Source organism: Sander lucioperca, chromosome 3 (genome assembly GCF_008315115.2).
Source record: "Sander lucioperca isolate FBNREF2018 chromosome 3, SLUC_FBN_1.2, whole genome shotgun sequence".
Taxonomy (NCBI): domain Eukaryota; kingdom Metazoa; phylum Chordata; class Actinopteri; order Perciformes; family Percidae; genus Sander; species Sander lucioperca.
This window is the reverse complement of record NC_050175.1, coordinates 28,324,343-28,343,918: the sequence shown is the minus strand read 5'-3', so window position 1 is coordinate 28,343,918 and position 19,576 is coordinate 28,324,343. Positions and strand designations below refer to the sequence as shown.

The 19,576-nt window shown below is 39.3% G+C and overlaps 2 protein-coding genes across 4 annotated transcripts in view; one reads left to right on the top strand and one right to left on the bottom strand.

Annotated features, from left to right (window-relative positions):
- The window catches only part of slc24a5 (solute carrier family 24 member 5), an 8,578-nt gene extending 3,523 nt beyond the window's left edge, over positions 1-5,055 (top strand). The window contains exons 6-9 of one of the 2 annotated variants that reach the window (XM_031306307.2): positions 170-453; positions 586-795; positions 4,158-4,259; positions 4,634-5,055. In XM_031306307.2, coding sequence (XP_031162167.1) covers positions 170-453; positions 586-795; positions 4,158-4,259; positions 4,634-4,956 — 919 coding nt within the window. In that variant the 3' untranslated portion in view covers positions 4,957-5,055. The remainder of the gene's footprint in view (positions 1-169; positions 454-585; positions 796-4,157; positions 4,260-4,633) is intronic. The other variant, XM_031306308.2, reaches the window with a different exon arrangement.
- An 847-nt stretch (positions 5,056-5,902) lies between these two features.
- Positions 5,903-15,795, bottom strand: myef2 (myelin expression factor 2). 2 transcript variants are annotated; one of them, XM_031306305.2, is made up of 17 exons: positions 15,558-15,795; positions 14,291-14,493; positions 13,511-13,563; positions 12,524-12,531; positions 12,334-12,427; positions 11,733-11,924; positions 11,019-11,172; positions 10,865-10,914; positions 10,720-10,780; positions 10,144-10,245; positions 9,721-9,765; positions 9,525-9,620; positions 9,294-9,389; positions 8,643-8,702; positions 6,860-7,044; positions 6,479-6,530; positions 5,903-6,300 (listed from the first exon to the last, which is right to left on the bottom strand). In XM_031306305.2, the coding sequence occupies exons 1-17, from the start codon at positions 15,665-15,667 to the stop codon at positions 6,137-6,139; spliced, it is 1,725 nt and encodes a 574-aa protein (XP_031162165.1). In that variant the 5' UTR covers positions 15,668-15,795; the 3' UTR covers positions 5,903-6,136. The 2 variants fall into 2 exon arrangements, with proteins under 2 accessions (XP_031162165.1, XP_035855502.1); XM_035999609.1 differs by lacking the exon at positions 9,525-9,620 and having other exon boundaries at positions 6,094-6,300.
- Positions 15,796-19,576: the final 3,781 nt, after the last annotated feature.

Sequence of the window (19,576 nt, the reverse complement as noted above, 5' to 3'; positions counted from 1 at the left end):
ATATTGGAAAATATATATGATAGACATATTTATCGTTTTGACGATATATATATAGTCATATCGCTCAGCCTTACTGCTCAGACACTTTTGAGGTCATTTTTGCACAATATGTTTTCTTTGGTAAATCTTCTACAGGCAAGGTAATGAACTCAGATGTTGATGTTTACAGGTATGACGCTGCATGTCTGCTTCTGGTCTATGGCGTCTACATCATGGTTCTGTGCTTTGACCTTCGCATCAGTGAGTTTGTCCTGAGGAAGGTGAGCCCTTGCTGCACCTGTCTGGGTAAAGGATCTGATGAGAAGACTGAGACACAGCCTCTGTTGGGCTGGAGCAATGAAACCAGCCTGCGAGTCCGCAGTCGCTCCAGAACAGACAGTGGGATCTTCCAGGACGACTCGGGATACTCTCACCTGTCCCTCAGCCTGCATGGCCTCAATGAGATTCCTGAAGGTAAAACACACTTCTTAGCACACTGTTTACCAGTATTTGTGTCAAACTGGAGTAATCCACTTGCGGACCTTCACGACCCCTGATGATGTGATACAAATTCACTCATAACATGTTTGACTGCTTGTGTTCCAGCAGAGCATAAAAGTGTGTTTGCTGTGCCGGAGAGCGACCTGAAACGGGTTTTTTGGGTTCTGTCTCTGCCCATCATCACTCTGCTTTTCCTGACCATCCCTAACTGCAGGAGAAGGTTCTGGAAGGGATGGTTCATGATAACCTTCCTCATGTCAGCTGTCTGGATCTCAGGTTTCACATACGTGCTGGTGTGGATGGTGACTATTGTCGGTAAGATCGTGGTTTTGAACTTTTGCATTCTGTGATGCTTCAGATTGTATAAAATCGGTACATTTCCTCAGTGTCTTTACTTTAGTTGCAGATGTAAATCAGCCTGTCACGCACCAGGTTATATAACCTTTGTGGATCACAAGTCCTTAAAACTTGTGAGAAAAAATGTCTGATTTGCAGAGTAGAATCACATGTTGGTCTGCTGGCTAATTCCTGAGATGCCATTGTCATGGAGGGTAAGGAGGGGGGTTATTGTAGCCAGTGGGCCAAGTGCAAAACCAGGATTACAGCCTGCTTCATCCTTAAGGAAACTGTCATGTGAGCCCTGGCTGTATTACATACATATGTAGAAGTAGCTACAGGCACTGGTCCAAGAACATAAATCTGACCTCAGATCAGGCTGAAAGGGAAGCTTCATCATGTGACGGTGGTAGGTCTACTGAAGTATAATGAGATTATTATCCTGTAGTCGTCAGACTGGCTCACATGAGCGGAGAGTTTGGTCTTATGAAAGAGCAGGCATGGGACCGTGCAGGTATAACTGAACATACAGTGTGTGATTAAGAATGTTGGAAATATTCCTGTCTATGGTTCAAAATATGTGATAAATATTTGGGTACCAGTGGAGTTTAAATACACCTTTTGGTCTCCTGTTGTCTAAGACAGTCCAAAAAATAAAACAACTCTCTCTTCCAAATCCAAAAACTAGAGCTTAAACTAAAATGTCTGATGCCATCAAGTATAAGGTGTTTAACTGCTCTAGACAATGAATTGGGAAAGATGTTATAGATGCATGACTGATATATTTTTTAATTACCTCTCAAAAAAATCTCACGTACCCCCTGCAGTACTCCAAAGTACCCCTAAGGGTGGGTGTACCCTAGAGGTGTTGAAATTAATCAAATAATCGATGCATCGAATCGTGGACATGGACGATGCTGCATCGATAATCAGCCGGGCCATAATCGATTATTTCTGTTTACAATTTAATGTATGCCTAACAACCTTTCTGTTTACATATTCTGTTATGTTTTGCACATTCAGGAAGTGCCATGTGCTCAGTGCTGTAGTTTTATGTATCCAATTTATTTAGTATTAGAGCACTGCAGAATGTTTTGTTTTTGAAGCTTGAAAAGCTATGAATTAAATATCCTATATGGCTTTAATAGTAAAAATGTATTTGACGCATCGTGATGCATCCAGATATCAAATCGAAGACATGATAATCTTAATCGAATCGGAAGATCAGTGAAGATTCACACCTCTAGTGTACCCCAATTTGAGAAACACTGATATAGATTACACTCATATATATATAGGGGCCTCATGTACTAACGCTTTTGCGCCCACTTCAGGCGTATTTGTTGTTACGTGCGCGTAAAAGCATGGCGAGGTAAACAGGGCGCACTGAGGTAAAAGCGCAGACTGCCTGTCGCAAGAACTGAAAATGGCAAATTGCGCTTTTCCATGTAATGCATATGGATTCACGGGAGGGTCAAGGGGAAAGTGGGAGTTTTCCATAAAGAGATGGGAGGAGAAGCGTAAAGTGCACCTAATTATGTACAAAATCCTGCCGTGACAGCGTGCCTCTATTTTGCGGTGAAAATTGTCCGCCTCTTAAAAGCAGGTGTAAACCGGGCGCAAGTGCATATGCCTCCTGGTGAAATGGCAGCAGTAATCCGAGCAAGACGAAGACATAGGCCAAGGAGAGGAGCTGAAAGGATTTTTGCCACAAGGAACAAACTTTTTCAGTTGAGTGAACACGAAATCATTAAGCGTTGCAGATTAAGCAGCCATGCAATATTACAGTTACTGGAAGAAATCAAAGATGACATTGAATCTCCGACTCAGCGTTCACATTCCATTCCAGCAGTTGTTAAACTCCTCGCTACATTACAAATATTGGCATCAGAATCATTTCAAACAGTCATAGCATCAGCAGTGGTAATATCACAGTCTGCACTCAGCCGTATCATAGCACAAGTACTTAAGCGCAATTTACGGTATAGTGGGCGGATAAAGGCGCTGATTACCCGATGAACTGCAGGTTTGGTAAATACAACGTAAGCTGAAGTATCACAGCGTGCGCTTTCTGCGGGTTGGCCATGGCGCTGATAACGCTACATTTGCAAATGTACGTACATGAGGGCCTGAGTGCACCCGGAATATGGGTACATTTTCTGTTTCAGAAGTACAATAGAATAAAGCTCAAAAAAGAAAACAAACATTCTCAGGGTCCACAAAATCAGTCTCCCAGTCAATTGTCTTTGGAGCAGCTCTAGGTTTTATACTTGATGACTTACTTTCTGGCTTTGAGAGAGAGAGAGAGTAGCTCATGTTCACAAATATTAATTGAACTTTCATAGGCAATGAAAATAACATATTGGAATGAAATGTAGATGGTGGTAGACTAACAGAAAATATTTTTCCCACAACTGCCTCCAATCAGAGCCATAGCTGCCACGAGGACACGTGGTCATGTCTGTAATATTTCTAGAAATTTTGGGTGGTGTATAGTGACATGAAAGGATTTCAAGGATTACACCGGTTGGGTCTTCTTGTAAGGCTTGTTCTTATACTTTTTGACTACATTTGACAGTTTGGGAGCAAATAAAATATATAAATGAAAGGAATTGTCTCCACCAGAATTACACACCTGGCACCAGCACATAATGTAGGAGAAAACATTTACAGTACACCTAATGGAACAGTTAAATAATGAATAAAACATAAAATGTTGTATTGTTTTCAAATGCTCAACCAGTGTCTAAAATAGGCCAGTACTCACCAGTATTGAGTATCAGCAGTTCTGATATTTGTCCACATGAGGCTGATATTTATACTCAAATAGGCTATATATCATGATTTATTGCACCACTCATTCAGCACCCCCATATAGCCCAGATGCAACGATCCTTTGTTTCATAACCACATTTTAAACACTGCGACGATTTGACTGTGAGATTGCCAGTTGAATCACGCTCCTTAGATTGAATAGTCGACTATTCGCGGTTACCCCCACAAGATATACATATGAATATGAATATATGCAAGACACATGTGATGATCATGTTACGAAACAACTGAATTAGGGTACTGGCACTTTTTTTGGTCCAATTCAGGCACTGTGCTCAACACATTGTGTTAATTTAGAGGCTTATTGAAATGTTCTTAGGTGGGTGGGGATCTGTTGAGAGAATTTGGTCTTATGATCTCAGTATTACTAAAATCCTGCTACGGCCCTGACTCCAGTGGTTAATGATTAACCACCAGTTAAGATCTGCTGCTTTCCTCTCCCTAGCTTGATGTTGTTGGAAGAGGGGGGACTCTGATTGTTGTGGGTTTGTTTTATGTTAACACAGGCGAAACCCTTGGCATCCCTGATACAGTTATGGGACTCACTCTGCTTGCTGCTGGAACCAGTATACCTGACACCGTAGCCAGTGTGATGGTGGCCAGAGAAGGTAAACATCAGTGTCACAATTTATCAGATGCAATTCCCAACAGTCCTGGATATAGTTTGAGGCCAGCCATAACAAAACATTGAAATTAAGACTAATTTGCCTCCTTCGTAAATTCCTTTTTTATAAGCAACACCACGGATTTATTTACTAAATAATAACCAAATGTACTTGGGCGCTTAGCTCTTGCTGAAAGATATGCAAGTGGTAACTATTGATTACTCATTCACTTTGCTGACCCACTTTCCCATTAGCCATTGTACAAATGACAAGAAGTTAAAACTTTTTTTTTCTTAACTTGAATACTGAAATTGTGTGTGAATAGACTTAAATGCAGTATGTAAATATTTAAAATGTAAATGTTTTCTGTTTATCAGGGAAAGCTGACATGGCCATGTCCAACATTGTGGGCTCTAATGTGTTCGACATGCTGTGCCTGGGCCTGCCCTGGTTCATCAAGACTGCCTTTGTAGACCCCAACAACCCGGTAGAGGTCAACAGCACCGGGCTGGTCTTCATTTCCATCACGCTCCTCCTTTCAATCGTCTTCCTTTTTGTAGCCGTGCACATTAACGGATGGAAGTTGGACTGGAAGTTGGGACTCGTTTCTCTATTCTGCTACATCCTCTTTGCCACTCTGTCCATCCTGTACGAGCTAGGGATTATTGGAAATAATCCTGTAAGACTGTGCAGTGACTGAGATCTGACCTCAAAAGGACTGAGGCAATATTTCAAACAGAGACTCAACAGTCCAAAAACACAACAGAATTGTTAAACCTATAAATCATTAAATGTCAAGGAAGCATGGTCCCACTCCCATTCTTTTAAAGATTTAAGATATTGTGCCATGGAAGACATGTGCTGGTCACAGGATGATCTCCATTAGTAATATATATACTGTGTATATATATATATATTTCATCGTAATTTAAGGTGAAGTGTGCCAAGGATCAAAATGTGCCTGTCAGATCCAGACTCCCCTTATCATACAACGAAGACCCATTTTCAAGTTCTGAGATGTCTTCTATCTTACTCAAGGACCATAAACAGAAAATGTGCTGTCACAGGAGTGACTGCCAAGTTTGAATAAATCCAGAACTGACAAGTCAAGGAATAAAAGGTGTCAAATAATCTCATTTGGCCTTGTCCTTCTCTTTAAGTGGATGAGTCATGACAAATTTCAGCCCCATTTACACAACTCTGAGCTTTTATGAGCAAGTCTTTAACTCTTGTCAGGAATGTAGAAATTAGTAAAACAAAAACAACCAAAAACTTGTTTTTCTATTACCTAAAAAGTAAAACGAGAGATTTTATCAGCCGTGTTTACAGCTAACTGCAAAGCCCACATGGACTTAAGACACTAATCCAGACTTAAGATTTGTAACTGGCAATATAACAAAAAAAATGACTGATCTTATTCTACAGAAACAAACTACCACCAATCTTGGAGAACTGGGAATGTAAATAGCCTGATAAAATCCATTAGCATTCTGTTCTCACTTTATTCCATTTGCTGCCTTTGTGATTAATGTGGAATTCCCCCACTTTTAAGAAGCCACTGCACGGCAGTGTTGAGCAATAATGCTAATCAGATCACCACCTCAGATTCAGTTCACATGCTGGGAAGAACAACTTCGAGACTGATCTCAGGAGATTTTACAACCACCAGGTTTAAAAATTAAAAAGTTTATTCGTTCAAATAAACTGCCGGACAAAAAAGGGTTTACAAAACAAAGATAAAAGAGCTATGTATTTTATATAAACAAAACAAACTGTGGACACATGGAGATATGAAGTAATTGTGTTTTTAAAACAAAACAAAAGATCATTGGCAAGAGGACTGAATGTGGAAGTGTGTTAGCATGACTTCTCCAAAAGCTCTAGGCGTTCCGATCGATACGGACGTCCACCTCTCGGCCATTGATCTTGGTTCCATTCATCATCCTGCAGGCCTTCTCGGCACTCTCTGGAGAGTCGAATCTCACTGTTCCACAGCCCTTTGACTTTCCGTTCTCCATCTTGATCTCTGCGAACATTACCTGGCCTGCAGTATAAAAGAATGAGCAATGAATGCATTCTAAAACCGCAATAACTCAATGTTGACAAATGTTAAACCTGTAACATTGGCATTCATGTCCAATGACTATTCATAATGAAATGTCAGAGAGTGGCTTGTAAATTTAACAAAGACTCAATTCATAGCAAGAAAAAAAAAGACATACCGCAGTGACTGAACTTCTCCTTCAGCTTTTGCCATGTCAGATCATAGGAGAGCTGCAACACACAAATGTATACTTCAGTCGATACATTTGTCAACATTAACATATTTGAGGTTAGGCAAAACTAGTACAAGATGCAAATAAAAAGATGAGTGCATCAACAAAGCATATAGTACAAAAACATCATAAAAAGAGGGAAAATATGCTAACAGTCCTCAGCATCATTACCAATTATATTATTGGACGGCAAGCATGGTCGTTTCCCCATTAAAACCTTAATCAATACTGGGGCATCAACGCATAGGGAAGAAAAAAAAAAACCCCAATCCTATTCAACAGACTTCTAAATCTCTATATTAGTTCTCATATCTAACCCGCACTTACATTTCGCACAAAGATCTGACAGCCTCCTTTGGACCCAGAGGCCCTGTCAGACATGCCTCCACCCATGTGGCCTGGTCCCCCACCTCCATAGCCACCAAAGCCACAGTTCATGTCCATTCCTGACATGCCCATGCGGTCAAAGCTGGAGCCCATCCGGTCCATCGACATATTTCCCATTCCACCACCTGCAAAACACACCCACACACACACACAAAATGAGAAACTAAATTAAAATAACGTACTGTATATTTTAATACCAGCATATTGAAACTGTCAAACACTAATCATTACAATGATGCCTTTCACCATCTTGCACAGTTTTTTTAATTTTTTTTTTTTATTCATTTAGTCCAATGACATATCACCAGTGAACACTTAAACCGTGTTGGTATCCAATCACCAAACATTAGCTGCCAGTCACTGTGACATGTTTATAGAGGAACAGTCAAGACTTTAGACCTATATTTATTCTTAGTCACCAACCAACTCCACAAGAAAGAGTGTAAATAGAAGTTATGAAATTATCTTGTGAATACAAAATACAAGGTTTCTCTTACACTCTTTACCACTTTGTATTTTGCGTACAACTCCATGGGCCTGATTTTGATTGCGCAACAAATGCAAAGCGGTGGGTTTTGAGTGCACCAACTGTGTGGGCGTCTCCAAGCACACCTGCTATTTTTGCTCGTGTATGTGCAGCAGTGCAAAGTGGTGGCTGAAGTGGAATAGAAATCGGAGTGTGTGGTAATTAATGAATACATTCTCAGCTAATGACCAGTCTGATGTGTTTAGAGGTGCATGGGGTTGATCGGTTATCCTGGTTTGCACAAGATTTAAATAAAAGGTAAACACTGTGAATGGCTGTGCATAACGTCAATAAAAATAACGTTCAGAGCACTACTTGCTGAAGCCGTTGCACCACCACGAAAATAGGGCCATGTCCAAATCAATGAAATGTTCTACATTGAGATAACTGAGATCATCATCACAAGAACAGGTTACTAGGGACCCATAAGATTTTTTTCAATCACATCTCTGATAAAAAAAAAAAGAAGAAACTAATGTTGATACACAACACTCTTCTTTCATACAGGCAGTAGTGTTGAGAAAAACACCTCATATCTAGTTATTTACACAAAACCGGGCTGAAATTACATCCAGCTCAAAAAAGAGGCGTGTATAAATTAAAAGACGTTAGATAATCAAAAGATGGCATATACAATGTTTGTATAAGTAACACAACCAAATCAAATGCCAAAAAGGGTTATTCAGGTTTCCTCATTCTTCACCCACACAACATGCACATTAGATTATTTTTTCATGCTCGGTGTGGCTACAAGCAGAATGACACCAAAATTAAATGTTATGGTTCTTATGTATACAGTATGTAATGTAGATCACCATTAGTACACCAGCGCTCAGGGACTTCTGTTTAAGGACACATGAGCAGAGCCAATGCTTGTACTGATTGAAGGACAGTCTCTCCAGCTACTGGGCCTCCTTGTTACACATCACCTATTTAGCAAGGCATGGCACTTCATACATCATGGTACACAAATACTCATTCATCCGTTTACATGATTGGCTTTATAAACTGTCAAAAGACTATAAAATGGTAAAGTCTAATACCTTTCAAATATCACAGCAATAAAGTGGCCCAGGGCTCTGCTAGAGAGCTAACTGTATCTTACAAGTACCTCTAAATCGAAGGTGTATCTACAGTATAGGGTAAGAATTCATATTAACAGATTTAGAAAAACTCTGGATGGAATATCTCATGTACCTAATCCAGTCCCCATGTGCCGCATGCCACCACTGCCCATGCCTCCTCCAAAACCTCCACCTAATGAAGAGAATGCAAGTCGGAGCAGGTTAGATTAGACTATACCACACACATTTCACAACAGTAAACACAGAAAGAGTCAACCTATGAAAAGAACAGCACACAAAAAGCATTCCCTAAACCCCATAACTCAAAACCAAACTACACAGAGAAATATGCATAACGTCCACTGTGTTAACAGTTTAAGAATGACAGAATTCAGGGTAGGGCTGGACAATATATCAATATTATATCAATACTGTGATATGAGACTAGATATATCGTCTTGGATTTTGGATAACATAATATCATGATACAAGTGTTTTTAAAGGCTGCGTTACAGTAAAGTGATTTTTTTTCTGAACTTACCAGACTGTTCTAGCTGGTGTATTATTTGCCTTTTCCCCACTTAGACATTATGTCCACATTACTGATGATTATTTATCTAAAATCTAAGTGTGAAGATATTTTGTTAAAGCCCCAATTGTCAACCCTAGAATATCGCCGCAATATCGATATCGAGGTAGAATATAATAGAATATTGTGATATCTGATTTTCTCCCTATCGCCCAGCACTAATTCAGGGTTGTCTGAGGTCAGCGTATCACTTACCCATTCCTCCAAAAGAATCACCAAATCCTCGATTCATTGGCATGTCACTGTGGCCAAAGTCACGATCCATTCCAGCCATTCCTGACCGGTACATATCTCAACACAGAAAAACATTTAACCTTAGACTTAGGTTATCAATAACACAAAAGGTGCATCTCATTGTTTACAGTATAATATCCTAGAGCTGAGCCTTTTCTCTGCCCAGTACTCTGAGTGAATATGCTCACTTACCTCCCATCCTGCCACCTGGCGCCATGTCGCGCCCTCTAAAGCCACCCATGTTGCCCATGTTATCCATGGCCCCAAAGCCCCCTCCACCACTCATTCCTGTCAAAAGCAGCACCAAGTTTGAACACCGTTCTTTCCTTCCTCCACAAAAAAATGACATTGGTCTTTTACAGGAAACTCGTGGGAGCAAAAACCTTACCTCCTCCAACTCTGTTCATTCCACCATAACCTTGAGCATCCATACCTAAGAGAAGATGTCAGGCAATGCCAAAGCACATATTGTGACAGACATGGAAAGTTACTGGGTGTAGCATGATTTTTCAAACACTGTACAAAGGCATTTTTTGGCACATTGTCGGTCACAACCTAACACCTAGTAGTGTTAAAGTCATGCATTTGAGCTGTTAGGTTGGTTTGCTGGCATATTCATTATTACAGAATGATATTCAAAGCCGTTGATTAATGCTGCCCTGTGGTGCTAATGTGTTGACTAGCTAGTGGAAACACCTCCGATTCTATATCTTAATAGCATTTGCCTACAGAGACCGACAGGTCCGCAACACAGTATGCGATGTACCGTTTGTGGGATGACATAACTGCTAATATTTGAGAGGTGACTGACCTCCAGGCCCCATGGACCCCATGCCTCCTCCACCACTCAGACAGTTGGCATTTATAGGCTGCCCTCCTGGGCCCAGTCCCATGCCGATACCACCCAGACCCCCTAGACAAAAAAAAAAAACACAAGAAAAAAAGGAAAGTTTGAACTATATCATTTACTAACATGAAAAGGGTGGATTACATAACACAAGAATTTATACAAAGCAAAATCAATAATCAATTATGCTAATGACAACAGACATTCATTGAGAATTTAGTGCACTTAATACAAAGCCATTTAGTAAAAAGGAAACTTGCAAAGACATTTTTAAGCCGCCTAAACATGATCCGCGGTAAAACTTCTCCGCGCTGGCCGTTCCATTGTTTTCCTATCGGAATTGATTCATCAAATTATTTCAACTTTGACCCAGTTGCCGCTGACCTTTCAAGGCGCAACCTATTCCAGAACGTTTCTGCGCTGCGCTTCTGTGCCTCTTTGCTCTGTGCCCTACCTCGCGGTTTTGCCGCAGATCATGTGTAGGCAATTCACTGAGACTATTGCTATGGATACAAGTTTGATATCAACAACTGTACTCACGTGGTAACTGAGGTGTTTTTTCTACTTGACGGAAATCATCAGGGGGAACAGATTTCTCATCCTATAGAATCACACACCAAATGTTAAAATTCATATTCACAGCCTCTGTTCAACTTAAGCTACATAATAACTAAAAATAACATACCATTTTAACATGCATCTGTCTGTCAAATAGCATCTGTCCATTGAACATGGCTGAGTCCAGAGTCAAGGAGAAGCTTGTGGTAAAATTGTAAAGCATTACTTTGTGCGCCTTTCTATTTCTTCTTTCTATTTTAGTGTGCAATTCTGAAGGATACATATGGCCTGCACAGCCTCCAGTGACTGCTCAAAAGTCACTGTTCCCATCCCTCGGCTCTTGCCGTCTTTATCCTCCTTGACGTCTGCTCGTTTCACCACGCCTGCCATACCAAACACCTCCTTCAACTTCTTCCAGCCCACCTTGAAATCAAGCTGTAAAAACAACAAAGACACAGCTATTTTGAATTAACATGAATAATCATAACTAGCTAGATTTGGAAATTAGTTGTCACTAGGAATGCACCGATCCGACTTTTTCAGTCCCGACACCGATACCCGATACTGATCCGATACCGTTGTTGAATTAATAATACACTGTATACCTTCCACCTTATACTTTCCTTCCACCATGTGGAAGAGACTAAAGGCACCAGACTTTCCTAAGTAAGGCAAAATAACAGATGTAATGTATTGAATTCTTATTTGTTACTTAAAAAAACAATTGTGCATTCAAAAACGAAAATAGAATGTAATCAAACTTCTTAAAATAAATTATAATAAATAAAATGTAGCAGCAGAAGCAAAATAGTGACTACTCTTCCGGCATGCGACACACGTGCTGCTTACGAATGACGTAGGATGTGCTGCGACGGAGAAGAAAAATAAAAAATAAACAGACTTCTAAATCTAAACCAGCCATTTTGTCAATATCGGAGCCGATATCCGATCTGAATATTGGATCGGTGCACCCCTAGTTTTCACTATGTCCTCACATTGGCGACAAACACTGTGGTGCCCAGTCGTCCAGCCTGCAGTGCATGGATGACCTCAGGTGGGATGTTGGGGTTGTTGGAAATGGAGGAAGGGATGTTCATCCCACCAGGCCCCATGTCCTGCCCACGGCCTCCCGGTTGACCTCCTCCTATGCGCTGCAGCACACGCCGAGCATGTTCCCCATCAGGGTCCTTACAGAGAATACATTACAATTTACTTCTGATCTCAGATAATATGGCAAATCCAAAATCAAGATAATCATGAAGAATTAGTCAGGTGTGGGGTGTGCCACTATTAAAAGACAATGGTACAATGCAGTTCCACACTTCATTGGCGTTATCAGATGATATTTCAGTGTCTATCATATTTCTAGTTCCACTAAAAAAATCTGGTGTTATAACTGCTACCATTATTTGTAACCATTTACAAATCTTTTAAACTGTATTATGGATACAATCTAACGAAAAGCCGAGAGCAAAGTGAAAGAAACAGTAGGGTTATTTACTTCTTGAAACAAACAAAAAAATCAGTTGTTAAAGACAACAATATAATTACAGTTTTCAGTTTAGCTGTAATCATTTAACCATATTTTGCTCCCACCTCCTTGATGTTGAGTGGCCTTCCACTCAGGTCATGTTTATTCATAGTTTCTATCGCCTTCTTGACAAACTCCTCATCTTTGAACTCCACCACACTGTTGAATTAGGGAAACGGACGCATCAGATGACTCCATGCAAGTGCGAAATAAAAAAAAAAAAAGTCTGTTTGAAAAAGTAAGGTTGTTTCTTACCCACAACCCTAACCAGGGGGCATCATAGAGTCCACGTAGCACACATATCAAGCCAAGTCGAAGGAGTGAACAAAACAGTTAAAATCAAAACAAAGGACTGGAACATAATAAATGTAATGTATCAACATGCTACTAGTATTTTCTATAGTGCACGTTGGCCATATTTTGCCCACGGGCTTGAGCCAGCAGGTTTTTGGTTGTGTTTAAGTCTATTGCAAAGATTAAAAAGGATAATAAGAAAACATTCTTTATCATTATCTGAAGCAATGTTGGTAATTACTACTTTTTAAATAATAAAACAATAAGTGTTTATATTTGAAAAGTTTTGGTAAAAACATTTAGCAGTAACAGATACCTATGCATTGTAATTTACCTGAAACATTTTAATGTTTTGAACTGGACACACATACCAAGGTAGAAAATAAAAAACTGCATTAATAAATTTAGTACATTGTTTAGGATTGACCAGTTTTATCACTGCAATAACCACCTTTACATCTATAGTATGCATTTTTGCCATTTAGTATAAAAACATAGCCTAACAATGAATAAAAAAAAAACACTACAGGATCTTATAAGAACATTTTTGTTCCTTTGAAGAGAGAGCTGTGCCATATAACAGAATTGTGAAATAAGATTTTGAGACATGAGGGTCAATCAATAAGACAAATCACACAACCCACATTTCCCTTTGGAAAATGGCCAAACAAACAAACTTTAACACCAATTGAAATAACAACAACAAAAGCAAAAGTGCACTCTTAGATGAGTTCATTAGGCTACTTTTTCCAAAAATCAACAGGACATCTCCCTTTCAAGTGAATATCAATCATTAACCATCTATCAGGCTCTAAACACAACCCACAGTATCTCCAGTTCAGTAACTTAGTAAGACCCAAAGGATCAGAACCTAAAAGAGCACTTGATTATTGAGAGCCTGCTGAGGATATTTAAAACCTCGTGCAGCAAGTTGGCCACATCACTTACCCTTGACTTTCCTTCTGCATCCTTAAAGAGCTCCACGTATGTAACCTCACCAACTACATGAGACATACAAAAGGAAAAAATACCAAAAGAACAAAGGAATTTAAAGTCACCAAATCGTCGTTGGCCTTGGCAATGCCGCTACAGATGGAGATGCCCCATTAATGATCAACAGTCAGCCCAGACCAACATCCCACCAGACAACACCATGCCTTTCTGGTCAGTGACTGAGACACCCAAAGGCCAAGGCCAGAGAGAAACATAGCTACATTAAACCTGGGAAATTCAAAAGACTTCAACATGATCAGTTTGTCAACAGATTCCATTCATGGCAGTTGAGAGCTTTAAGCTGCCCTTTGACCTTTCAAAAGGATTCTTGAGACCCCATAATTCAGAAAGTAAAACATTACAATAATTTTCATTGATATAGTCAAGATTCACCTTGCAACAGATGCAACAAAATCATTCAACAATCAATTCTACTACTGGTTTGAGGTTACATTTTGGAGCTGGCAATGCTCCAAAAGTTCATCTTCCTTTTCCTACAGACATATCAGCCCAAACTAAATTGGTGTCCATCCAAAAGTGTATTAAAACTCCACACTAAATTGGCTCCCTACTTTCTGCGCTAATTACATCCAAAGAAAGCTACAAACTAATTGACTACTGCTAGAAGCAGGATACGACATCTAGTAATAAAGGGAAAAGGGGTCAAGAACTTCTGATCAGCTGAAGAGAGATAGAGAGAAGGGGAGACACTATCCCCAACACTGGGGACATTACCTTTCTCACGCATTAGATCTTTAATTGCCTGCCACTTCATATCATAGGGGATATTGCTGATGAACACCCGGTTCCTATGAGCAACCTTCTTTTCTCCACCATGTTTGTCTTTGTAGGGATGGTAGCGGTTTCCTTTTCTGCTCCCGGATGACTTCTCTTTAGCATCATGCTTTTCTTTGGGGGACTTAGTTTCGTCAGTGTCCCTACAAAATGCAAAATGCTACAAGTGAGAGAACAGCTTATCTCAAAACCACATTCGGAGATCACACACACAGTAGTCTGTACATTAAAAGGCCTGTCATTACATTTATGAGAAAGAGGTTTCTATTGTGGGTTTTGCATTTTAGTGGCAATGTGCTTGAGGACAAATAGTCAAAAAGGTAATTATGTAGCGTAATAAAATCTGAACACTATTTTATTTTAATACTGAACCTTGTATGGATAAGTGCTAGGGCTATGACTTTGCGCTTAAGTAATTTTGTTTCGCAATGTCTGAGCTAATGGACACCCGAATTGTCCCAAGGGATAAATGAAGTATCTATCAATCTATCGTAACAAAAGTAACCATAAATCAGATAAACTACCAGTATTTATGCTGCAATTGTAGCTACACAAGCCTATCTTTTTCATGGCCTCGTATTTTATCTGCTGTCAAAAAAATTGCCATCTATATAGGTGTGAATGGCAGATAAAATACAAAAGTTAAGTTTGCTAGCCTAACGTTAGTTCATTGTTACAGTGCAGCATCGCGGAGCCATTTATTTGAAGCTACCTTCACGTTATCATTAGCTTGGCACAATGAAACGTGTACAACCGAGTTTAAATTAATAGGGATGCTAGCTGTTAACGATAATGCCATCTGAAAATACTTTTTTTTTTTTAAAGTATAGACTATGCTAGCTAACTATGCTAGCTAGCTTAACAAGAGTTGCATTTCAGACTTCTGTTAGCGTTAGCAGACAAGCAAAACAATTGAAATTAAAGAATGGCCCATTGCACCATGATTAACGTGATGGCAACAGCGTAACGTTACAAGTTTAGCTAGCTAACACTACAGTTAGAAATTATATGGCATACTTTTGGCGTCATGTTAGCTACAAATCCAGCATATGTCGCACAGTAATCGTTACTTAACGGATACAATGTTTGACAACAGAGGTTAGAGGTTGCTTGGCTATCGATGGCTAGCATCACAGGACTCCATTTTAGCTAAGCTAGCTAACGGCTGCACAGACGGGCGGACAAAACAATACATATTATTACTCACGTTTTCACGCCATTGGGTGTTTCTGTAGATGCCTCCTCGGATTCGGACTTGACTGATGCAGTAGATTCCTCTTGCTTAGGCTCCTCATCAAGAATTTCAACATCTGCCATGTTGAGGTTCGTTTGTCCCACACAACGCAAGATGCCCCCGTACGCAGTTCAAAATGTGATGCGAGATTTGTGCCTCCAACGCGAGATGTGGGAGCTGTTGCTAGGCAGCCTGGCAGAGACGGTTTAACTGTTGATTGATGTACTTTTAATCTACCAGGGAAATAATTTAATTTTCTTTATACAATATGCTTTACCATTTGTGGAGAATCTGCTTAGCAAGTCTGTGCAGATTGCACCACCAAAACAAACAACTTCAATTCAAAATCTGAAGTTCATTGTACTATTAAAGAACACTTTGTCCAGCTCCTAATTGTTAAACGTATTTTGAGATATGAGGACAATACATTTTTGACCTTAATAGTCAAACCATAGTTTTATGCAGTACTAGAAGGATGATTTAGACAACACGTGTTTACACCTGAGCAATGATTTAAAGCTATAGGACAGTTGTTTGGTGTGTGTTAGGTTTACATGTAGCCTTTACATTGATAATAATAGGGGCGAAGGACTGTCTCCCCTCTTTGACTTCACCTCTAGAATCAAACTTGTGAGGTTTTATTTTTCAACAATTGGTGCAACATCACAACAAATAAATAAATACATTTACATATACATACATACACTTTATTGCCACTGGTAAGTCAGGTGCGAAGAAGGACGAATTGCAAAAATGTTCAATTACAAACATGGATTAGGTTGACCTGTAACATAGCAGGGAGGTTAACCTTTAACGTACAAGTATTACTCTGTAAATGTAAAACCAGGTTAATGAACTGATAATACATTTCCTCGATTGCTAGTTGTTTTCATAGTTGGATTTGGAAGCTTCCCTTATTCATTTAATCTGGAATAGGACTTTCTAAGTAGCTAGCAGTGTCAAAAATGTAAAGTATCGCAGCACATATGTAGATTCTTATTTCTTTGTGGAAACCAGAGTAAGACTTTCTCACAGTCAGTATAGGCCTAGTTACTAAAAAAGACCTATTTGTGGCTTCCTTGAAAACACTGCAGAACAGACTTAAATATTTTATACTTGAAGAAACATCAAGTTGTCTTTACAACAAACCAAACAAAGATGCAATCAGAAAAGTTTCATTATTATTTTTCAAGCAACAGTATAGTCAAACTGGAAACTACATGCTAGTTAACTGGAACTGCAACTACTAACAACATTAAATTAATTGCTTATTTATGGTGTAAATACAACAAAATAGCATAATATAAACCTGGCTCTAACTTGCATATGTCTGTTTAATATGGCTATTGCAAGCTTACAGAAGACCCTTAAGCCTATCTCTGACCACATGAAGAGATTTTTTATTAAAACATTTCTGTTGTCATTGTTGAATAGCTTTATTGGCAACTAAAGCCATATTTCTCATGTCTTTTACACAATGATGTGCACAATCACCTTGGCAATATGTCTTTAATTACAAAATTACAGATTATATATTTATTCTAAAAAGGCAGACCTCCGTGTAAATTTAATTAAGTTGTGGGCCTCAGGATAATATGTAATTGTCAGGCTCATGGGGAGGCATAATAAAGCATTTAAATCTTTGCCACATTACTGCATCTGTCTTTGTACTTTCTTATAGATTATATTATCACACAAGGGTGGGGTGCAGAGTTCATTAACATTAATGGGAACACTGTTAGAGCAGTTAAGAATAATTGTTTTACAGTTCTCAATATCAGTTTCGTCTGGCCGAGATAAAAGTCCAACAATCTTTATCATTTTGTCCTATTGACACTGGATGCTATTTTAATATACAACATATTTAGATTGCCTTAACAGTTCCTCTTACAGCACACCTTAGCACACATTTAAAAACACATTTGCCAGTTAATGTAAATGTCAATGTCAATTTTATTTTTACAGCACCTTTTATTACAAGTAAACCCAAAGTGTTTTACAATAATAATAAAAAAACAGCATACACATTAAAATAAGGCATGCATAGTAATAGTTATGACTGTTGGTTGAATGGATATTAAAAAGGCAATTCAGAAGCCAATGTTTGAATGTAAGTTGATGAACTTCTGTTCATTTTCACATAATGGATTTATGAAATCCTCTCTGACCGCAAATTACCTGTAATGGATTGCTAATAATCATGGTTCAAGGTTTAAGGTTCTAGGTTCATTGTTGGTCATTTGCACAACAATAATAGAATTAGTCGTTGGCAATGAAAAATCATCAATCATCAAAATCATCAAATCCAGCTCAGGGCGTGGCTAACATCGAATCCGGTGTGGGTCCTTCAGCAAGACCCTTGATGCTATATGCCCACCTCGAGTATGAGCGAAACCACAAACAGGAGAGTCATACTGGCTCGGACGTTGCCCGGGTCAACAAGGTCCTAGTCAGGTGTTAGGGAACCAGGGCAACCTGATAAGAAATGGGCTACTGGAATAAGAACAAGACACTCGTGGACTAGGGCGGAGAATATGGAACTACTGGAGTGCTACTACAAAAGTGACCCCAGGGAAAGGGGTTACATGAAGAGGATGTGAGACCAATGGATACTTCGAAACCCAACATCTAAGCTAACCAAGAAACATATACTAGCTCAGTGTTCCAATATCCGCAGTCGCAGACTTATATCACAACTAGAGATTGACAAAGTACAACAATGATGCTACGGCAAGGGGGAGCCAGGACGCAAGGTCAGCGTCCCCCGCTTGACCTTGGCTGAAAAAGGCTGGTCTGAAAGATAGCACAGAGGCACTAATCATGGCAGCACAAGAACAAGCTCTGAGCACAAGATCAATAGAGGCCATATAGTTTATGAACAGCATTCTCACATATGTGTTCCTCTGGTCCAGGTGGGACAGGACAGTGTGGAGGGCAGGGGAGATGGCGTCGTTGGTTGATCTATTAGGCCTGTGTGCAAATTATGTGCCAATAATGTATCAGGATGAAAGGCCATGGGCCAAAAATAAACGTTAATGACGTTATGTGAAAATGTATTAGTAGAAAATTAACATTCTAAATCGAAAATAAAATTTTGGTTGACTCAAAGCCAGTGACGTAAGCATGGCTCACAGCACGTGAGGGGAGAAAGAATACCATAATTCTTGTAATTCTTCGTAGATAAAACTAGTTTAATTTAGTTTAATAAGGAAGTTTAACAGCACTGCTTTACATTGCCGTAAAACTCAGATTAAGTACTCTTTAGCAGCACGAAATGTATGTTTCGTAGTCATTACAGTTTTACAGTATTTTTAAAAATAGAAGAAGAGCATCAAATGGCAAATGATGTCAAATGCCATCATGGGCCAAAACAATGGGAGCAAAGCCCAAACTTTTTGTGAGACCAAATTGGGTGGCATTAATCTACACACATCTGCCCTGGAAATTACTAGTGGGTAGCGGTCCTGGGTCTTTAGTACTTCCTCAGCTGGGGAGTTGATCTCAAAGTGTGCATAGAAGTTGTTCAGTTCATCTGGGAAAGATGCATACATTACCTTAGCACTGCTGGTTTTCCAGTCAGTTGTTCAATAATGACATATAATTTGACCTCATCACTCATTACCACACACTGTTGCGCTGTGACGTAAAAGTTTTCTATTTTGACCTTAAAATTGACGAGGGCAATGAGGTAAAATGTTGATTTCATCATCTGTACAGTGTGACACCTCCTCATCTAATTTGCAAGAACTGTCCTTGAAAATTAAAAAAAATTAAAAATCAGTGGTCACACTACCTTTTTCTACCAAAATACAGCTAAGTATTAACAGCACAGTCAGACTACAAAATGCTACTGACACAAGAATAAAGGACAGTTCAAAAGACACTGCAGAGGCATAAAACTTTGAAGCGAAAGTAAATGCGGAGGTTATTCACCTGTGTGTTTATATTCTCTCAGGGAATGTTTCTGCTGTTTGCAACCAAAACAGAAAAAT